The sequence below is a fragment of the Triturus cristatus genome, chromosome 8 (genome assembly GCF_964204655.1).
Source record: "Triturus cristatus chromosome 8, aTriCri1.1, whole genome shotgun sequence".
Lineage (NCBI taxonomy): Eukaryota > Metazoa > Chordata > Amphibia > Caudata > Salamandridae > Triturus > Triturus cristatus.
In genome coordinates this window covers 46,555,787-46,575,900 of record NC_140591.1, presented here as the reverse complement: position 1 = coordinate 46,575,900, position 20,114 = coordinate 46,555,787, and the positions used below count along the sequence as shown (strand labels likewise).

Here is a 20,114-nt window from a genome sequence, read left to right as displayed (position 1 = left end):
GTGCAAGCTTTAGAGCAAGTTCTAAAAGGAGAACAAAGGTCACATAATAATCCACTGAGGTTTACTACAGTATCTACAGCATTACTCCTTTGCAGTCGGAAATACAGTTCTGTAACCATCGACAAATTGTTTGCCCAGTGTAAACTTGGATGGGTAAGAAAACAATGTCAGTGCTAATAATGGATATCAGTTGTGTTCTGGATTTGACAGAACATGGAAGGTGCACTGAAACATTAATATGTTTCCTTCTAGAAATTCTGTGGTTCCCTAAACAAACAAACAAAGCATGTTATAAGAACTGTGTAAGACAAGCACAATTTTATACGCATTGCCACCGCCTACAGGGTGGCGGGCCCGTCACAAGTCGGACAATAAACATCAGGAACATACTGTTGCATTTGTGATTGGACAATGCATGGGACGTGCATCTAAAATACAGTAACAGGAACAGAAATGGGTACAAATGCATGAAAGAAAGGGACATCAGCAACAAAACAGATACCTTTCACATACTGGATCCATGAATGATCCACTGAAGGAGAAAGAAAAGAGGGATGAGGGGATTATAACGACTGATATGGTTTGTAAACCACAAAGCGGTAACCACGCAAAGTAAAGACATGATGAATAAGCCGACTACTATAGCTTCAGAACACAGACTAAATACTATCCTTGCGTAGGATTACAGAGTCATTCCCATGCATATCCCAAGTGTCCACAGTTCACTCACCTACAGGACTGTTGACGATTTGCAGTGATCGAGGGTTCTGCTGGTCCACAGAACAAATCTCCACCTCCTCTTTTATTTTTGAAGAAATATCTGCAGGTTCCGGAAAAACACATAAATAGTTATTTGAAAATAAAAGGAAAGTGAACACTGTAGTGCATGCAAGGACCTCAATAAGCAAATCACAGGAAGAGGTTTTAATGCTAGCACCATTAGAAGGTAAAAGAAGTTGTAATGCTAGGAATACTTTAAGGAAAGTGATCTCAGAACAGGAACCTTGAGCTGAAGGCAGCAGATACTGAAAACATCTTCAATAGTCTTCCAAACCTTCACATGGTTTGGAGCAGTCATAACATACAAACCTACTGGGCAACTCTCATGGGGACTCTCTACGCAGTAGTAAGGACTTTATTCGACTTGCAACCCAGAATTGCTCTCTTGGGCATTTTGGAAGACATGGGTGGATCCCACAGACATAGCATGCTGGCGGGGATGGGTATCCTAAATGCCAAACGGGACATAGCCTGCTATTGGACAGCTACCAGAGTGCGCTCCCCTCCTTATCAGTGGCTTGGAAGAGGGGCATGGTACAGTGTGGAAAACTTGAGAACTTATTTACAAAGCGAGGGGATGTCCCAAGAAATTCCACAATGTTTGGGGAAAATAGTGGGACTTCTTTAACAGGATAGTCTTCCAACCTTACACAAGCACTGGGGGTTAAGAGTGCATTTTAATAACACACAAAAACACACCTGTCTCTGTTCCATCACTCCATAAAAGAGCTGGGGACAATTTATCATGTGCCCGCAATTCATTGTGCGGAATGACGAACTAGGATTTTCTGGGTGGAGACAGAGAGTATTCTTGCAGACATTACTCTTTCCTGATTTACCTTTTACTACCTGAGAGTCCCTCTATCTATATATCATATGGTGTCTATGCATCTGAGAGTCTCTATAACCATTTCCTTGCTAGCTGAACCTGCTAATGTTTGAAGCTATCTGTATCTCTGCTCTTCCCTACTGTGTCATATCTGTTATTAGATTTATATCTTTCTGTCAGCTCAGCTCACAATACTAAAGACTTTTAATTAACATAATAACAGTGTCACTCTGAATTGAGGCCCAGTGTCCTTGATACATTTGGACTGTGAGTGTTTTTAACTTTCTCTGGGTCATAATCGAGCATGGAACAATCTTGTAAATGCTTTTGGAGATCATTGCTATTGCAAACTCTTCTTCTCTACTGAAGGAAACCCCAAAGAGTGAGTTCTCTATCAGTCTCTGGAGGTGAAGCTGTGGTCCTGGACCTCTGTCACCTTCCCACTAGCCTCATTATATCCATTGACTCCACACCTGCACGAGCAGGAGAATGTTGACCTATGCCCCCGTTAATGATTTAACTCACTTGTATTTTACATCTCGGCTTTCCTCACTACTACTTCATAGTCAGAGCAGCTTCTTTGGTACAGGTCACACAGATCTTACTACTATCCTGGCTGCTGTCTTAGACTGTGCTTCTCTTGGAGTGGATCTACGGCATGCTTTTACAAGCTGTGCTGCACGCTAGGGAGGTCTGGTGTGCTTGACTTTTTCTCCAGCCACGAGCGTGCTAGCTGGGTCCACCCGGCAGTGGAACAGCTCCAGCACGCTCAGATGACATCTGATGGGGCTCACAGCCACTAACCAGTGTAAGGAGCAGTTTACTTTATTGGTTTCTTGAGGATGGTGGGTTGTGTTGTCCGTTTGTCCACTAGAGCTCTACAACATCCTGGCTTCCCTATCCTGAATGACTGTGCTTCTTTGGACAGTGATTCTTCTTGAAGTGCTAAATGGCAAGACTGCGCTAAGAAACATTGGCTATGTTCTTCCACGGGGCCTACCTGCTACTTTTAAATAGCGGACTTGAGGCGGACCTGTGCTGGGCAGATCTGGGGTCTCCTTTGTTCCTGTGCAGAGATGATCGGTGATTTCTGGATCAGCGCCCTCCCTTCCATCTGTGTCCCAAGGATCCTCTGGACTTTGGGTTTCCTCTCTGCTTATGGCTGACAAGTGCAATTCTGGATCTGTTCCACAAGAAAATAGAACATTTCATTGAGAAACTACAATGAAACAAATTCAATAGGAAATAGTTTGCATTACTGTCTACATTACTTTATGTGTGACTTTTAGAGGAAGAAAAGTGATAGGTCAGGCACGCTATAGCATAACTCTGCTAGGATCTTCTTAACAACTGTCCTCATTTCTTATTCTGACAAGGCCTGAACGAAAGGGCATAGCGAAGTCTTTAACTCTAAATTTCATAATATTTTGCTTTAAGAACTCTCCAGTAAAATTGTAACACCATGTGACTTACCTCCTCTGTCTATGGGTATACTTGCAATGGCGGCGGTTCGTTGATAGTACAGAAGGGGTGCCAGGCTTCCTTTATAATTATTGACATGTGGATATGTCCAAGCTTCTCAGAACTCTTAATTAATCATTACATTATTTGCGTGGAGGTGTGACCCCCCTAGAAATTAGGGGGTTTCCTTTGGTCATCTGTCAGTGCATGAGTGTAGTGGCATCTAAGCCTGCTACTGTGGGTAGAGGAGTGAGAAGCTGAAACACAACTCTATGCTCTGTCCAAGTACTGTCACATGCCAGCAGATCACTCTACATCCTGCAGAGCAGACAGAACCAAGTTGCAGCAGCACTAGCTGCTTGGACAGTCGCTGCGCACCATGTGCGGGGGTTTGTGGAGCAGGACAATTCACTGACCTTCCAGGCCTGAGGCTCTCTCTCTCATTGAGACGCAGACCTGCAGCTGGCTCAGTCGACACAACATGCAAGCCAATCTTCCAAAGGGCTCACTGTCTTGTAGGCCCCACCTCATTTAGGGCAGAGCTTCTATTGCTAACCTTTCCAGCCAGGGTGCGCCATGCCTCAGATGGAAAATAACAAAAACGTCCCTGACAAAAAGAGAAAACTTCATGTGTCAGGGATTTCTATTTAGTTCTATAGAAAGAACAACCCTCTTTTTTTGTTTAGAATAAACACTTACCAAGAGAGCCGCAGTGACATGTTGACAGTATTTCATTTTTGCATGGGTTCTATGAGATGTAATAATATGTGAGTAGTCTGACCTTTAGAGTGTCAATGTGTGCTTTTGTCTTGTGCCTGGGAGTGTTATTAATGCACATGTTCTGGGGCTGTGCCTGACTGCGGCTATGATCCTCGCACACTTCTAACTCACTTGGGGAATGGTCATCATCCTGTCTTCTATCAGAGTCCTCTTGGTCCAGAGGGCAGAGACCTTCCTTTTCTTCAGCTCTCAATGAAAAGACGGCCTTTGCAATCATAGGACCTGGGCAAAAATGAAAAGGAATGTGTAAGTGATCACAATAAATGAGGAGTGAAGTATGGAGGATTAAAGGGTGAAATAGTGAGGTTTCTCGCTGCACTCTCACCTAATGCTTCTTGCATGATCACACAAGGCCTCCCTAGTCATCTGTGTCTACACAAAGGTTTCTGTGCTACCATCTGAGGTTTGCTGGGCACTGCCCTCTCCCACTCAAAACTCAAGAACAAAATAGAGGTAAAGGCTCCCCAGGCCAGAAGCCAATGCAGTCTCTCCAGCCCTCTTCTAAATACATAGAAATAGGAGAAGACTCCCCACAGGAGGCCTACACTAACAGATCCATGGCAGGAAAACACTCAAGATCGCATTCTTTTCAGACCAATGGAAAACATTGATCTACAGAGGCTATAAATACCCAAATGCTACTTTTAATTTCTTGAAGTTTTCCTCTCCCAATTTGTTGTTTTTGTAAACATATCTTGCTTATGGGCCGCTCCAACGAGTACTCGTAGTTCTCTTGCTACCTGGAAGTAGCTCTCCTGTGTGCAGCCCAGCCTACTAAATTAGAAGGTTTTGTTTGGATGAATTAGTTTATGTATTACAAATTAAAAGGCATGTATTTGAAATGCAAATGTGTGAATTTTCAGAATTTAGGAGCTGATGTTTGGAGAAAATTTGATTTTCAAAATATACTTGGAGCTGATATTTGAGTGATTAATTATATAATATTACTAATATTATTACCTTGGTGCCAGAGACATTATCGCTATGGTTGCCATCTTTTACCCATGTAGAGACCTTCTAAATTGAAAAAGTCTTTCTACGTTACTGCTGGCAAACCCTGTCTGAAGCATTGAGGTGATCACAACTGGTATGGTTACAAATGGTGTCCCCTGATGTGATCTTGTCTGATGTGGTCCCTTTCACAACGCTCATCATGCTCGTCGCTCAGGGTGGTTTCATCGAACATGAGTAGCTCTTACAGAAGAGGTCGGAGACCCCTGCTCTAGATCTATGCGAGCGCTCCAATGCCGACTGGGGCAGTGGTGCTATAGAAAATAACATAACAATTAAATGAATTAAAAAACACAGCCATGCTGTCGGTCTCCATCTACTGAGTAGAAAAGTACCTGCTAGAGCTCTGAAACTGGATAGCCTAACAGAATAAACACAAGTCTACAACCATCAACAGCTGCAGCTCGCATATTATTCTTCTGGAAGGCAAATGACCAACAAATAAGACTTCAGAACCTTACCTTAAGGCAATTTTGTTTAAAGTATTCTTGATAAGAGCAACTTAAATACGCGTGCAATGAACCAAAGCAGGAAGCCACTCCTCTGGCGGTGGAGGGAGACCTCACCCACTGAAGACAATATGGCATATTCCTAGCAAGCTAGAAGACAATTCTCTACTGTCCACTGTCGCTCATGGGTTGCAGCTTCAACACACAAAGCCTCCGAAGAACATCCTTCTCCACTCTGAGAAGATAAACAGATCAGCAACAGGGCTTTCAATAATATCCGGAAGCGGATTCCTTTCACTATACTCTGTGGTTGACTGACTTCTTCCTATCAGCCTTGGATCTTGTTGCCCTGTCCTACACGACTGTTGAAAAGCAGTTACATGACTTCTCGTCTACTTAAGAAAAACTATTAAATCACAGGAAAATGAACATGCAACAATAAATAAGTAGTTAAGTTGAAAGAACTATTTTAGAATGTGCTATCGGGTCTTTGCAAACTTTTAACATAAATCAAGAGAAATGTTACCCAGCAACATCAAGACTTGGTTAATTTCCTTCATTAGATTTGTATAAAGATCCTTCTGCCATTTGTGTAAAAGTTCACGCTCCTTTTTCGAGAAACAGGCGACGACATCCTGGAATGCAAGCAGTACCTGGAAGAAGGATTGCAACTATGAACATTTACGTCAAACTAAGAAATTGAACACAATCAGATATGATACTAAATAAAACGTGATCACGTAACATAGGGTATTCTTTACCTTCTCAAGATCTGCCCACATGACAATGATTGCTAAGCGTAACATTCCCCGGCAGTGGGGGCGTGGGGGGGGCACCAACTCTAGTGGAATGGAGAGGGACATGGACTGGTGCATGGTGGGCGAAGAGGTCGTCTATGGGGGCAGTGGGTGCCCCAAGAGTTGGGAACCGATCTGGGCGAATTGGAGCACATATAAGGGGAATATATGCGTCCTCTGTCTACCCTACTAGGCGGTGCCGTCCCAAGGCCCTGGAGAGGGAGGTGAGGCTGGAGATGGTAAAAGTAAACTGCTCTGTTGTTTCGCACTTGTTTTTACGCATGGCAGCTCTAAAATACTTACTACTGTACATTTTGATGTATGTTTAATAAAAAGAAATTGCAACAAAAAAAAGATACTGCACTTCCAAAGGCTCCCCTTGACCAGACAAAGGAGGGGAAAGGCTGCTGGGCTTCTGCTAAATCTGGATTGGTCAATAAGCATAATTTACGGTTTGTAAACATCTTGAAAAATAACACTTTTACGTGATAGGCAATATTGCTGTAAATGGCCTCAAAAGAATCGCACCGCTCTCAAATAGCAGTTAGCGCACGGATAGTGTCCTGGGACTGCAGAAAAGGGACTCTCTGGTCAGACAGGCAAAGTAAAATATCGTGACAATTTCTTCTATTGGGCCAAATGTGAATAGTGGGAGCACCATCATCCCAAACCTCCCTCCGGGAGTGGAATATTATATATGGAAGGCAGGTCCCACTGCCCACCACAGGCAGGGGGGGGGGGGGGGGGGAATGGGTTGGAAGGCAGGTCACACTGCCCACCAGAGGCAGGGGGGGCGGAATGGGTTGGAAGGCAGGTCCCACTGCCCACCAGAGGCAGGGGGGGCGGAATGGGTTGGAAGGCAGGTCCCACTGCCCACCAGAGGCAGGGGGGGTCGGAATGGGTTGGAAGGCAGGTCCCACTGCCCACCAGAGGCAGGGGTGGTCGGAATGAAGGGTGGGTGGAGTACGGAGGATAAGGACGGTAGGGACTCGAGGAAATAAAACTTAAACAGTGGTTGCATTATTATGCCCCGGAAAATAGAATGGCTCCATGTAGCAATTACGTTGTAGCAAGGAATGATACAAGAGCATGACAGCAATTAAAATGGGGATAACTTTTTTTTATAAATTCTGTTGTTGAACGTTCAGAGCCTAGCTTGCAATAAAGAGTGTGAAGCTATTCATGCCAACTTCGAAAATACCAAATCGCAAATTATGCTGCAGGCAACTCATGTCGTGATCAGGACAAACTGTGGTGGACACAGGAAGGGTATTTTTCATGCCCAATGCTGCACACAGAAGCATAACCCTACTGATTCAACGCGCCGAAGAGCTGCAGGTCATAGGAGCAGAACACGACTCGAGGGGCTTCTCTGCCCAATACAGCACAAAACTGGGGCATGACAACAGCCTCATAAAATGGCCCAATAACCAATGAGCATTCAGCGGCAAAAGAGCTCAAGCTGATCGGGAAAAGGATCATACCGTGGGAAAGGCCAGAGCCGACATTAATCCCACAAGGGCATCCTTGAGTAGTTGGACAGGTTAAAGGTTTTAATCAAGACAAAGGATTCAATACCAACCTATCATCTTAAGACGCTCAGTGAGTAATGAGTCCGCAGTATTACACGTATCAGAAATGGAAATAGACCACATCTGTCAGACGAGACTACTACCTTGTGTCAAAAAATCTGAAAATATGAGAGTGAATAACTTTGGCCATGTTCACTGATCACGCGCCTGTGATTTAAGGCCCAGCATCAGTTTACGTCTGATGATTCAATAATACCCTTTCAAAGTGAAACAGGTGATCTAGACAGCAACTACTGAATTCCAAAAAAGAGAATTTTCAATTAATAAAGGCTCTGCAGATATAGGCCCAATGTGGGATTACATGAGGGCAACCATTCAAGGCGTATGAATCTCTCAGGGGGACCCTGTGAGTAACAAGCACTGGAAATGCAATAGGTCTTGCATTTGCTTGAGGTAGAGCTATTGGCGTTGCAAATGACAATTCTTTTCCCTTCTGTTAGAGTGTATGTATGTGTTGTGTAGTGGAATTATGTGGATTTTATTGGAAGTCAGTTGTGTGGAGTGTATTTGAGTATAGAAATCATGTGGCATGGTGAGCAGTGGATTTATGTTGATAGTATTTATGTGGTATAGAGTGTCCTGGAATTATGAGGACTAGGATTATGGGCCATGGAGTGTAATTATGTGGAATGGTATTTTGTATTATGGAGTGGTATGTAGTGGAGTTTAATTATGTGGTGTGCTGTTGGATGTTGTGGCATGATGTGGCAATATGTGGTGTGGATTGGATGCATGTGATGTGTTATATAGTTGTGGTGAGTTAAATTGTGTGTTTTGTTGTCGAATTATGTGGTGTGGAATGAAATGTGTGGAGTGGTCTGTAACTGTGTGATGTGGAACTGTGTGGCATTGAGTGAAATGATGCTGATTGGAGTTATGTGGCATGGTAGGGAGTGTATTTTTCCTATGAGGCATAGAGTAGTTTTACACAAGGTGTATTTATGTGGCATTGATTAGAGTATAATTATGTGGAGTTTCAACTGCATTGAGTGGTATTATGTGGAGTGTAATTGTATTGGATGGTGTTTAATTGCATGGCGGTGAATTGTGTGGTGTGTAGAAACAGGTTTCAATTTGCAGATTTCTCAACTCCCTAATTGAGTTTGCTGCTTAATAAAGGAGTATTAGTATGAGTAAAAAAAAGCAGTACATGTACATTTAAGAACATACAGTTTAGCACTGACTGCCTCTGCAGCAATGCTTCAGTGATCACCTCACCTATACCTCCACCTACCCCCAAACAAAAGGGCTTGTTAAAGAGGTGCACGCATGTGCAGTTTCACGACGAGAGACTTTAAGCCTGAACAGCTAAAAGCAGTGCAGAAGAAAAACAATCAGCAAGTTATAAAAATGAAGACCTGTCTTTAAAATTGGCATATCTTTTGTTGAAGAAGTCTCTTGGGAATCTCAGCTGAAACCCGGGGGAGAGGATGTGGCGTAAGGGCATGAGCTGACCACTTTGGAAATGTGGAACCAGGTCAGAGTATTGCGTGGGCTGAACATCCTGTGACTCTGGGCAAATCACTGATTCGCCCTGTGCCTAAAAAAATCCAGCTCTTCAAAACTACAACTGGAAGAAAGCATCCAGCACAGCTCACTGATATTAGCGCCTGCTGCCAAATACTGGTGCTTCTAAAAGCTTTAAATCCTGGTATTAGAAAGCAGAACAGCTCTACCTTTCATCCTTCCAAAAGCGAGAGAATGAGTAAGGGTAGAAACGATACTGGTTTCATATTATTTGTAGCACCACAAAGGCGACATCAGGTTTAAGACAGAAATGTATCTGGTAAATATAATTAGAATTCGTATTTAAACATGTTTGTTAATTGGGAGGGGTCATCTTACGTTCCCATTCATGCGGGATCTCCTTGATGATAACCATTTTATGCCAACTAAGTATGAAGGTTTTTGGTCAGGGAGTGGGAAAATATGACAGGTTAGCACCTTAGCTTTATTTCCCTTCCAAGGTATTGTTGGCCCTCAAAATATTAGCAAACACATTTAAGCAAAAACACAGGAGTGCAGAATGTTTGTTTAAAATTATACGAAGATCACACAAGGTCGCAGGCACCGATTGAGCAGTTTCTTCAAACATACCAGAATTGCGGAAATGCTTCCTTTGTAATAAGTATATTAACGTATCTGATATAGCGTTTGCTGCACCACCCTTGCAACTTTGCGACACTCAATGGAGGAGGCGGCTATTGCTGCTGGGGTATAAGAAGCGAATACCGCTGTGCAAGAGGCCAACCTTCATCATGAGCGCCTTGGGGGCCACGGCAGAATCATGTGCACTCTCTGAAGGGTGGGGGCGGAGACCAGTAGAAATCAAACTGGTATCCAAAAGAAAGGACAGGTCTTTGTATCCCATGGGAATCACCTTACATTGTGTAGTACGGGGAGGCCCATCTAAGCAACAAATGAATCGATCAAACTTTATGAAAATGTTCAAAAACGTAAAATGAGATCCTACAAAAACACATACAGAAGTCTTAGCAAAAACAAATGTGATTTCATTGTGTTTTGCAACAGAGTGTACTCATCCTTCATACAGGCAATGGTTGTACGGGGAAAGAGTGTACCGGAAAAGCAACGAATGGAAAGCGACCCTAGACAACCGACTCGCAACCCCTTCCTCATCTTGTCATGCCACCTCTACAGCCTTTGCAGCACAGTACAGCAAAGGGCCCCGTCTCATTTGCAACACAGCAATGGGTCCCATTTTGAGGCGTGCAGCAACCATGAAAACTGAAGACAGGAGAAGCAAAGACAATAATGCAGTGCCATGAATTTGCTCATGCCTGCTTGAAATTGGCTATGGTCATTTACCAGCTCCCGCCTCCATAACTACGGCAAATGAGATGGTAGAAATGAGACGCCTTCAATATCCCCAGGCCTCATCCTCTCCTCAGATTGGATGGCTTGGATTTTAGACGCTAGTAGAACACACCCAATAGGGTGGAAATAGAAGCCTCTTACCAGGGAGGTATGAGAATACCGGACCACAGTTTATTAAAAAAAACATAACAAGAGCCCAATACTGTCTCTGCTCGCCATGCCATGACCTCGCTGCACAGCCTAGCCCTTTGTGCGTGCCTTTCCCTGTAGTGTAGATGTCTCGCTTAATAAACACTGATGTGCGCCTCGCTGCGCGCTTCCCTCCGTAAGATGAGTCGAAGAGCGGACTTTAATTGCTGTTTTATACTAGGGTCTGTTCCACCCAGAGGCCTGCAAATGTGGGAGAGCAGTGAAACTTGACGCGATGTGGAGACGTGTGCTCGGGCTACGTGCACAGCAAATGTAACAAAAAAAAAAGTAGTCCCCAGAGGAACACATAAACACTGAAAGAGTAAGGAGACAGCACTTGCCCTTTGCTCCATGGCAGCAAAGCAGAAACACAAAGTGCGGATAACAGGAAATATTGCCCAGTAGCAAGCAAGGGTTTCTAAAGGACACTGGCATAGACAAAAAGCAATGGCGAGAAATGGGTGGTGTTTAACTCCACAATCCATATACAGCAGGTCGCTAAAAAACAGCAAAAGCGCTGTCTAGGCTCGACCTACAACAGAGACATATGATTGGCAATTAATTGAAGAGCTTTGATGCTGCACCCTCATTAGTGGATGCGATTAGCATAAGAAACAAAATGTAACTTGTCTTTGAGCAAGGACTGATACTTAAGTTGAATAGCAAAATAAACAGGGTTCTGGCCAGGCCGGCTAGAAGCAATGTTTGACACAAAAAAAGATGCAATATTGAAGATGCCAAAATATGGCTACTTAGTAACTAAATCAGAAGAGGTCTCCATAGAATTTTAAAAGTTCTACATGACATAAAAGCAAAATAGTCTTTGGTTGTCGATAATGTAAGAACTCTAGGCCTCAATCCTTTTGAAATCCTATCCTAACTGAAGCCAACAGTACTAATATATCTACTTGCTATACTATTGTGGATCAACCGATTAAGACTAAGGAACTGACATCTGGTGAGGCCACTATTCTTGATGGTTGCAGTATTGAGTTATATAAATTCTTCAGGAAGGAATTATTCCAGCACATGCAACAATGGTTCCAACATATGCTTGACAATGGAGAATTCCTGCTAAAGATCCTTCGAAGTGCAGCTATGACAGACCCACTATGATTATAACGTTTATGCTGAGAAGGACTTTGTGCTGGTGAACTGGGATCTTTTATGGAAAATCGTTGCACTTTTTTAAGGTCCACAACCAGTTCATCATGTCAATCGTCTGTTAATATTAGAGACCCTGGGCCAGATAATCAATGGGAGACTAGAAGGAAAAAATACCAATACCCTATGGGACGAAGCAAGCTCCCCTGCTCATGCCTCTTTATTAAGCCATTAGCAGTTAAGATCAGAATTTATTCTGCACTGTCCAGCTGTCTGCACAGTAGTGATAACAAAACATATTTAAAAAAATATATAGTTCCCCATTTAGATGTTAGCAAAATGGAAATAACGAAAGACCAAGGAACCTCACCTCAGTGGTGGTGGGCTACAGATTTAATCAAAACAAGATTGCAGCCTTTTATTTAACTCTGACCTGACCAATAGAACTCCGAGCCATTAAAGATTATTCTACCAAAAGGTATTCGAGCATATGAGTTAATAAAAACACTGATAAGCTCTTTCGCTGGAATTTTATACCATTACTGACAAAGAATCAATCAAAATGCTGGAATGCATCACCATTTTCCTTAGTAGGCCAAGTCAACTTGATTAAAATGTCAATACTCCCTCAATGTTTTTCTCTGTTCCAGGCCATTCCTTGCCACTTTGCTTACAGGTTTTTCCGTGCTTTGAAGAAAAGGATTATACAATTGACCTTGTGTAGCAAAAGCAGTTGGTCAGCCAGAAGATGAGAGGAGGTCCCTCCGGCAAACAGAACGGAACTGGAAAAATCCCCCATCAGCAGTCCATCTTAAACTTCTCCGCCAGGCCAGAACGCCTATAAGAAAATCCTCAACGCTAAAAAAGATTTCTTCATAACAGAACTGAATAACGCCAAGAATAGACCTCGCAAATTATTTGAGTTGGTCAAACACCAATCCAACAAACTGGCTAAATCAGCCAAAGAAACCCCTATGTCTCCAATCCTATGCGAGCAATTCTCCTCCTTCTTTGCCCTAGGAAAGGAACTCATATCTGCTACCTATTTCCAAACCCCGCCGGCTCTACCTCCTCACTCCGCGCCGCCCTCCCAGACTTCCCTCAAAAACCAAGCGTTCTGGACCAACTTTAAAGCCTATGATGACCAATCTGTCTCAATAATACTATCCTCTTTAAAACTCAACAATCACTACAATGACTCTCTACCTTCAAACTGCTTAGCCGCTGCCTCTCAGGCTATCATCCCTTCTTGGACTGCAATAATCAACACCTCCCTCTTACAGGAATCGATACCTGACTCTCTCAAAGCCGGCCAGGTTGTCCCCATTTTTAAAAAAAACATACGCTAGGTCCTGCTTCTCCTGACAACTACAGACCTATCTCTAACATCCCACTCCTAGCTAAAGGGCTGGAAAAATGTGTACAACAGCAGTTAAGCCATCACATCACCAACTTCCACCTACTAGACAACTTGCAATCCGGATTCAGACCCGGGCACAGTACGGAAACCACACTCCTCCACATCGTGGATGATGCCCTTCAAGCCCTTGACCAAGGCAAAACCGGTCTCCTGATCCTCCTGGACCTATCCTCCGCCTTTGACACTGTTAACCACGAAATTCTCCTTAATCGCCTCAATCTTAGGATGGGCCTAGATGGCACTGTTCTTGCTTGGTTTAGGTCCTTCCTCCAGAATCGCTCACAGAGAGTCTTGATCAACGCTAACCTGTCCGCTTCCTCTCCAATCATGGTGGGAGTCCCTCAAGGATCCACCTTGTCCCCTACCCTCTTCAATCTTTACCTTGAACCGCTCTCAGAGGTGCTGCGCACCGCCAATATCTCCTACTACATGTATGCCGACGACACACAGCTCTACATCAAAATCTCTTGTCCAGAGTACATTCGCTCCCTGAATGAGACCCTGAAGTTGACTGTTCACTGGCTCACTTCTAAACAGCTTAAACTCAACGCAAAAAAATGGAGTTCCTCTTAATTGCACCACCTAACGCCAATACAGACATTCAAGAATGGATCAAGGCTTTCTCAGTGCTAAACTGCTCTCCTACCATTGTGGACTCTGCTACATCCCTTGGAATTACCTTAGACAGCAACCTGAACATGCGTGGCCATATCAACGTGATGGCCAAAACTGCCAGATTTCACTTGAACTACCTAAGAAACCTGAAACCATTCCTCGACACCCCAGATCTAAAGTCGGCAATACAGGCCCTAGTCATCTCTAGGCTAGAATATGGTTGCTCCACCCTCACAGGCCTACCCAAGAGCTCTCTGGCACCCTTGAAAGCCTGCCTCAACGCTGCCGCCAGACTTCAAACTGGCTATGAGAAGTACGACCATATCTCACCCCACCTTAAAGCTCTGAAGTGGCTTCCTCTTGAGGCCAGAATCCAATTCAAGCTGGCTTGCTTCACCCATAAGGCTCTTTATTCCAAGTCCCCTGCTTTTCTCACCCAGAAACTCGTGATATCTGGAGGAGTCAGAAACTCCTGGTCCACCAGAGACCTTTAGCTCCAACCGGCACGCTTCAGGAAAAAAAGAACGTACAATCGGGCCTTCTCTGGGGCTGTCCCAAGAATATGGAACTCACTCCCACCCGCCATCAGAAGAATACCGTCTCTAGCTCACTTCAAAAAGGAGGCCAAAACTTTCCTAATGGGCAAATTCCTCTCCTAACGTTCACATTACAATCACCTCCGTAACCTGGCTCCGCCTATCATTACAGCATTATCCCGGGGCCTTTTCTCCTTATGATACCCACCCTGCACTTCCGATCAAACCCCCCGGGTGTTGAGACTGCTTCTCTAGCTTAATGTATCGATTTGTTCCTACCCCAAAATGTATCCAGATATTATGATTGTTTGTTCTGCCATATGCTGCATCCACCTGTCCCTATCCCTTTGACTTCCCCCCCCCCTATGTCCTTGTATCCCACTTGTTACTTCTGTAAAGCGCTCTGATACCCTCACGGGTCTGGTTTGCGCTCTATAAAACACTAAATAAATAAATATAAATAAATAAGAAGAACATTTGTAAGCCACTATTGCCCGGGAGAGGGTAGTGGTAGGAGGGAGGAGAAATAGCCAATTTATAAAGGAATAACATATATTTAGCCAAAGGGGACCTGGGGAGACTTGTTGGCTCCGATTCAACATCTGATTTGGATCAAAGTGTAATTTCTGAGAAATCCATATGATTAAGCCAACTGAGATCAAAGATAATCAGTTAACATTAAAAAAATAACAATAATCTGATTCAAGGCCATCAGGAATTTACTACACAAAATTTTGTTTCAAGAATTATTCTCATACCTGAATTGCATGAAGTGGCCCTCCCACTATGGGGTAACATGTCAATACAGACTACCAAACCTCAAACTATGACTAATCGCACTCCCTTGGAAAAAAACTGATCTGCGCAAAGTATTTTCATGGGCCAGCTGTACTCATTAGAAGAGCTACAAGTATCTTTCGATATTCCCATTGAGGGGTGTTTTTAACAAGTACTTGTAAATTCTATTGCAAACATGGAAAAATCCATAGGCAGGAATATGGGCTAGGTCAAGTATTCTAGATAATCTCAATCCACAAAGTAGGTTACCAATCCGGTAAAAAGCTCTTACACACCAGAGGAAGTTATGGTTGAAACTATGCAAAAGATAGGGCACCCATGACCTGGCTTTAGAAGAAGAGCTGCAACCACTGTGAATTAAGATGCACCTGCGGCTAAACAATGGGGGGTGGCTAATGAGCACCAATCCCAACACTTTTCAATGATATTACACTAGTTAAACTGAATAAGTGGCATTCTGAATCTAGCTCCTCTTGTAACAGGCGCCTGACAGTTGAGCGGATATAAGCCTCTGAAGACAGAGTGCTCTAAACTGGTGGAATTTTGTACTCAGATTGCAGCATTCTTAGGTCAAGAAGTTGAGAAAGAATTTGAATTCACAAATAATACTGCAATGTGAGGCTCGCAGCACACCCTGATGGTGATGGCAATATGATTTATTTATTCTGGAGCCCTCACATCAGCTACCTCATCGCTGAGCGATTGAAGAAAGTTACCTTTTTCTCCTTCCAAGAATGGGGTAAGCAGATGCAAAGGATAGCTGAGTTTGTGTAAAGTCTTTACACGAGAATGGGTTTAAGGAAAACAAAATTAAAAAGAAATACGAGGATGGTGTACACACTTGGGAATTAGAAATACCAAGCTTAAAACAGATAACCATACATGCCAACTAATATGAGAAGATACCCAGGACTGACTAACACTTACAGAGCTCCTTTTTTAGGCCATACGTTTTAATACTCCCAACGAAGGGTGAATAGTCATGTTGAATGACGGATAATTAAGAACTCTTTAGTTACAAAGGAATGGTTTACAAAAACTTGCCATTGGCTATGTATGTTCTATGACTGTCTGATAGCTGAAAACAAATCTGTCCAAAAAAATTGTTTGCACTGATGAACCATCCTTTATAGCCATCACATTTAACATACAGTGTGTAGTCTTTCTCCATCAGATTAAAGACTAGCAAGCAAGAGCCAGAACAGACACATACTGGTAGTTCAAGGTATCAACTGAATGTGCCCTGCATACATATTTTTTTATAGTGATTTTAGGTGTTCCATGCCCTTGCCATGTTAATTAAGTGTTAACAGATGCATACATGCAGAAAATATGGTTAATCACAGCAATGGTGACCTGTGCTTTAGGCTATGGCTAGGCAGGGAAGAAGGGGAACCGGCTGCTTGAGACAGAATAAATCAAAGATTTTGTGATACTAGAAGATTTAGATTACTATCACAGATCAGGTAAACCTGTGTCCACCATATATACAACTGGGGAAAGGCGCATTGTAGAATGTGATGAACTGACAAAATATCCCAGTTGTTAGTTAAAGTTTCTCTTTATTCTTCATTGCATAAGACATAACAGCCAACGGTTCGTTCCTTTTCAATAATACAGAACTTCTTCAGGGAAAACAATTGTGTTTTTTTCTTCATCTTAACCTCAGTTATTCATCCCATGATTCCATACACTTTCTACTTTGTGCAACAGGCTCACATGATAATGAAGCCACGTGCCCCTTGTGATGCCAGTCCCACTTCTGACAGTGTAATGCTTTTAAAATGAAAAATACACTGTTCAAAATGAGGTTTTATTTCTTAAAGATGAAGTCATAAGCTAGACTGTAGCTTATCACTTTATCTTTTTTGGTCTTAATGAAGGTGCTCTTTTTGTTAGCACATACCAGTGCTTCAATTTAGGCCACCAAATATTGAATACTAGACTCCCTATGATGCACATGTACTGCTCCCACGTATCAATCAATGGACAACAATTTAATTTTTAACCCTCAAATTCCTTGACATTTTTTGAGTTTTTTTTTTTAAAGTTTCAATCTTATGGGTGTCTTTTTTATACACTTTATTTTATCTGCTAATACTATTTAATTTGCCCTGTGCCCGAGGGTCAACTTCCGCAGGTGGATGATGGACATCAACAACTGGATGAAAAACAACTGCATAAATCTCAATACAAACAAAATGGAAGTGCTGATCTTCGGGAACAAAAACTCCATGTGGAACAACTCCTAGTGGCACACAGAACATGGACCAGCACCCACCCCAACAGACCATGCACACAACCTCAGCATCAGCACGGACAGCAAGCTCACAACAAAAAAATTAGATCAATGCAGTTCCTTCCGTCTATTTCCTAACTCTTCTGATGCTCTGTAAGATCTTCAAATTGCTCTCCGTCAACACCAGACAAATCGTCACTCATGCCCTTGTCACCAGCTGGCTGGACTACAGCAACTCTCTCTACATAGGAATCACTGCATACCTTCTGAAAAGAGTGAAGACAATACAAAACTCAGTGCCAGGCTCATCCTGGACCTCACCAAACAGAACCACATCACCTCCCCACCTCAAAAATCTCCACTGGCTCCCCATTCAGAAGAGATGCCAATTCAAAATGCTGATCCACAGCTACAAAGCTTTTCACAATCAAGGACCAACATACATCAACCATTGCCTTAACTTCCACAAACCCTCAAGACTCCTGCACTCTGCCGCCCACTCCTTTGCGCACCTCCCCCTCCCCCCCATCTGCTGGAGCAACAGCGGAGGATATTCCTTCTCCTACCTCGCGGCGAAAACTTTTAACTTTACACCCCCACCGCCCCTATCTACGGACCTCATCCTCTCTTCTGGAGTTCAGGTAAGGACTCAAGCCCTGGCTGTCCAAATGAACTGAGCAGCTTTCTCTCAGGGCCAGGATACCCTTGCCATGCAGCACTCACGTCTCCCCACCTGTGTCCCTCTACGTCTCCTGTTCATTTACTCTTAATTCTCATTTTGGGAAATAACAGATGTGTTTATTCAGCAACCTGGGCATCAGGATACAGCTCTTACCCGAGCAGCTATTCATTCCCCACGAATTTGATGGTGTTGCAAAGGCATCAATTAACACAATAGTGCATTCTGGAAGCTGTAGTCCTGGTTCAGCTAACTTGCGCCAACACACCAGGAAGCAATTAATTCAATAAGTAAACCAAAGGACACATACAACATTGTACTCAGTTGCATTTCCTCCTGAAAATATTATCTAAATGGTGAAGTATATTTTCTGGAATTGGAGATTTGGAAGACCACCCTTGTTTACCGGCTCAGTATTAGTTTATCTTTATTACAACACAGCCAGCAAGCGGTGATGGGTCAATTTTCCTGATCATGGTTTTATGATGCCACACTTCACAGCGTGACGTACTTCGCTGAACCCACTGACACTACGCATGCACAAAGTTACTACTCACTCTTTCAGATTTCTCGTCGCACATGACGTTTTCCCTGTCCTTCCTTATAATTCCACAGTCGAATGTATAAAGTCCGACCGGTACTGAAATGAAGAAAGAACGCAGACGACCAGAGCACTTTAACTGTCCACAAAACAATCCAACAATAAAGAGATGGGAGAGGACATAAAAGTGTAACCCAAACAACTTCTCCCTAAACAAGTTGCACAGGAGGAACTACAGAGAGAAAAAGCGTCTGACCTAGGGCGCAGGCGCGTTAAAGGTACATTATGACGCGCATGCGCATAAAAGACAGCGTCCAACTCTGAGAAAAATAGATTAGTTTATCTGCGCCTGCTCAGGGAGGTAGTACGTGACGCAACCAAGCATGCTCAGATGATGTCGTATGGCGCATGCTCAGAGGGAGGTCACCGCTCTCTGCCGCACGCTCTGCGGAGAGACACTGATCCGCGCCCCCTCCTCTTTTTTGGAGGAGATTCATTCGATTTACCGAAACCTGGGACACGTTACTGACAGAAATACAAGAGGACAACAATTTTTCAGCGACTTTCGGAGTCAAGCTCTTCGAAATAGCTCGTCCAAATAACAGCGCTCACTAGCATAAAAACGCTAGACACTACACGCGAATTATTATTATGCATGTTCTGTAAAGCGCATTGCTACCTACTACGGCTTCCTAGCGCTAGCTCGGCTTGGAAAGAGGGTCAGACCAGAATAAAAAATTTGCTAGCATTGGCGCCAAGAATTTTTTATTTTATTAAGGACACGGAGGCGAGGATTATGCTTTCTCTTTCTTTATTGCAATTTTAACAGCAGCCAATTAAAATGTTTTTTAACATACAATGAAAACGACATTTCTCAGAATGCTTAGTATAACCTACACAACCTTAGAAACTAGCCCTATAAATGTCTCTCGTCCCATGACTACTTGCTCTTTCTTTGCCCAACGAGCAATGTCTATGACTAATTGTCCAGTGTCCAAAACGACTTAAAACTTTGTCAAACAGCAACCAACTGAACTGTAGGCACTGTTGATGAAGACCGTAGAAATACGCCTTCCAAGAATACCAAAGCGAGAGTTCATTCGCCTTTCTGTTCTGCTCCTGTAATAGAAATCGTACTCACCCAAAGTGCCTCTCAGAAAGGTGGCAGAAAGGGACAACTTGGACAACCTCCTCAACATCGGACTCAAACAGATCATACCAGAACCCACGCACTCAGCAGGACACATCCTCAACCCCACCTTGACAGCGGCAAACTCCATCCCCTAGAGCCACACCTCCGAACTCCCATGGACAGACCATTGTTGCATCCACTTCACCTTCAAAACAACCTTCACCCGCAAACCTTCACACCAGCTCCCATGCAGAAACTGGAACAAGATCTCCGACGACCAGCTCACTGTTTCCCTTAGCAGCTCCACTCCAACCACCATGTACG

At 43.4% G+C, this 20,114-nt stretch overlaps 1 protein-coding gene across 1 annotated transcript in view; it reads right to left on the bottom strand.

Annotated features, from left to right (window-relative positions):
• Positions 1–18,878, bottom strand: part of LOC146799985 (uncharacterized) — a 318,891-nt gene extending 300,013 nt beyond the window's left edge. Inside the window, 5 exon segments of the mRNA XM_085623698.1 lie at positions 731–820; positions 2,610–2,792; positions 3,962–4,072; positions 5,837–5,963; positions 18,675–18,878. Of these exon segments, the coding sequence (XP_085479824.1) occupies positions 731–820; positions 2,610–2,792; positions 3,962–4,072; positions 5,837–5,963; positions 18,675–18,698 (535 nt within the window). The 5' untranslated portion in view covers positions 18,699–18,878.
• Between the last annotated feature and the right edge of the window lie 1,236 nt (positions 18,879–20,114).